This window comes from Diaphorina citri, unplaced genomic scaffold (genome assembly GCF_000475195.1).
Source record: "Diaphorina citri unplaced genomic scaffold, Diaci psyllid genome assembly version 1.1 scaffold9309, whole genome shotgun sequence".
In the NCBI taxonomy this organism is placed as follows: domain Eukaryota; kingdom Metazoa; phylum Arthropoda; class Insecta; order Hemiptera; family Psyllidae; genus Diaphorina; species Diaphorina citri.
Window position 1 is genome coordinate 1 of NW_007386683.1, and position 2,433 is coordinate 2,433.

The 2,433-nt window shown below is 40.6% G+C and overlaps 1 protein-coding gene across 1 annotated transcript; it reads right to left on the reverse strand.

Annotated features, from left to right (window-relative positions):
- Positions 1–918: 918 nt before the first annotated feature.
- On the reverse strand, positions 919–2,280 carry LOC103522569 (calcineurin-binding protein cabin-1-like; the record flags this gene model as incomplete). Its single annotated transcript, XM_026832639.1, has 2 exons — positions 919–1,248; positions 2,072–2,280. Coding segments are annotated over 2 exons (483 nt in total), but the record flags the coding sequence as incomplete, so codon positions are not given.
- Positions 2,281–2,433: the final 153 nt, after the last annotated feature.

Here is a 2,433-nt window from a genome sequence, read left to right on the forward strand (position 1 = left end):
TAAAAAAAAAAAAAAAAAAGAGTACTTATTATTTATTTTAGTAATGAAGATGCCAGTACACTGTAGAGATACCGTCTCGCATGACCAAGACTACAGTGTAATGGCAAATTTATTTCACAAAGTACTCACAATGTAGATGTTTATTATACACAGGCACCACAGCCCACAGATCTCGTGTCACTTGCAGTACTGTCCTCAGTGTTCCATATACTTCCTTACTGATCACATGATAATATGCATTGTTACCTAGGACTAGTCTATCGTTGAAGTTAACCTGGGAAATACAAATTATGCATTAACAGTGGTTAGATAATGGGGCTCAACCAAATGACAATTTTTTTCGAGATAGAGTCCTATTCCGATGTAAAAGTACCCAAAAAGTGCATTGGCGCACTCATGTCTGTAAATAAATAAGAAATACTTCAATATACTGTGAGTAAAATACTATCCAATACTTCAATTCTTGGAAACAATAGAGAGATCTGAGTAAGTTCACTGAATTGCTGATTTAAACTATCTGGGCATAGAGCAACGAATCTTTGTACTAGGTCATTTGGTTATAGAACGAACTGAACATAACTGTTGACGTCTTATTCTCCCGAAATCGAGGAGAGAAGGAAGACAGGATAGGAGAAAGCCAACCGTTCCGAGAACGAACCTTATCTGTTTAGGATAAAGTTCGCCCGAGGCGGGAATCGAACCCGCGACCTAGCGCTTACAAGACAGATGCGCTACCCTTCAAGGTAGATGGGCTGGCCGTTTCCCTTGAAAATAATCCCTAGTTTCCCTTGAAAATAACAAACTTACAATGTAGACGAAACTCCGAGTCGGGATTGTTAGACTTGTAAGTATCCATTGTTTGACATAACCTAAGTAGGATACCTGAATACGGCTACTTTCTCTGCGGCGTATAATATCTCTTGTAGCGCAGCCAAACTTTCTTGATTTGGCGGGGCGGAGCGCTACCGCGCTTCTTAATATAGCACTGATTCTTCGCTTACCACACGAGGTTGTAATTGTTCCTCATGTATCTGCTCATACAAGTCCATCAGTCTACTGCCCAACTCTTCCCAACTATTCTGTCTTAGCGCACCCATCCGCACTGCGCGCGCATCTTTGTCTCCGCTTGTCTCCCAGCTGCGCACCAGGAATTGATCTTCTGCGCAGGATTTAGTGCGCAGGGAGAAGGCCTCATCCAGAATAGCATGCTCGTACTCCGGAGGTATGGGCTGATCTGGACGGAACGTACTGGGGAGAGAGGGGTGAAATGTCAAACTTTGTTTTTATTAAAAAAGATGAGTGTTTCATCGCCGTTTTTATTTCGTAGCGATGAAACAACTGCTACATTAGACGCTTGTGGTCTGTGTCGTAGCATGCCCATCCCGTAGTATGCCTTCCATCAGATGTGCGAGAAGAGACACAATACTTCCCATTTAGGTGCTGGGTCAACACGAGAACACCAGAAAGTAACCCGTTGAAATATTTTGCAATCGAAAAATGAGTACAATTTGTGCAATGAGTACATTGTTTTTATATTACCATTAATTAAGTTGCCAGTAAACTGTAGACTTTTTCACTAGACTTGGTCACTTGGTCTAGAGAGACCACTTTCTATGGAGTCTACCAAGAGTATAGAGCGCTCCATAACCAGTGTACACTACTCAACCAACTTGGTAGACTCCGTAGACTGGTCTCGTGAATTCAATAGTTATGTAGATACTCTAAAAACCAAGTCTAGCGAAAAAATCTTCTGTATCCTCTATATCTATATCATGTCCGCATGAATAAAATTTCACAATCTACTACTCACTTCTCACCTACCTCATTACTTACTGAAGAAACTTAACACTTCAATAGGTTTAGCTATTGATTTCTCCGTCAAGAGGTTTCCGTAAAGTCCAAGACAACATGGCCCTCAAGACGGCTGACTCCAAGTTGTGTCAACTACGACTGTTCAAAATTTCCAACCCACCTATCCTTTGGAACATTGTTTGTTCCCGGATAGATGGGCAGTGTGTTCTTGTATGAATGTGACAATAAAGGCCATAATAATAATAATAAAATCCCTTACCATTCGGAATGGACACACTTGAAAGTTTCAATGAAACAGGCATGGTTGGTATAGATGTACTGCTTGAACACATGTCCTCTAATATAATCTGGATCTAGTTCAAACGCTCTCCATATCATGTACAGACAGCTCAGGTAATCTCCAATGCTGAACAGAGCTGTGATTAGACTATCCAAAGTAGGCCAGTGAGATTGGTTGCAGTCGAAACCCTGGGGGGAAACCAGCAAGGAAAATGTAAAAGGGAAAAAACATGAAAATGAAAAGAAAAAAAAACTGATTACAAATGGGTAATTATGCATAAGACACGTCAATGGCAAATTTACTGAAAATTTCTATATAAGAGGAAAAACTTACTTTAAGAG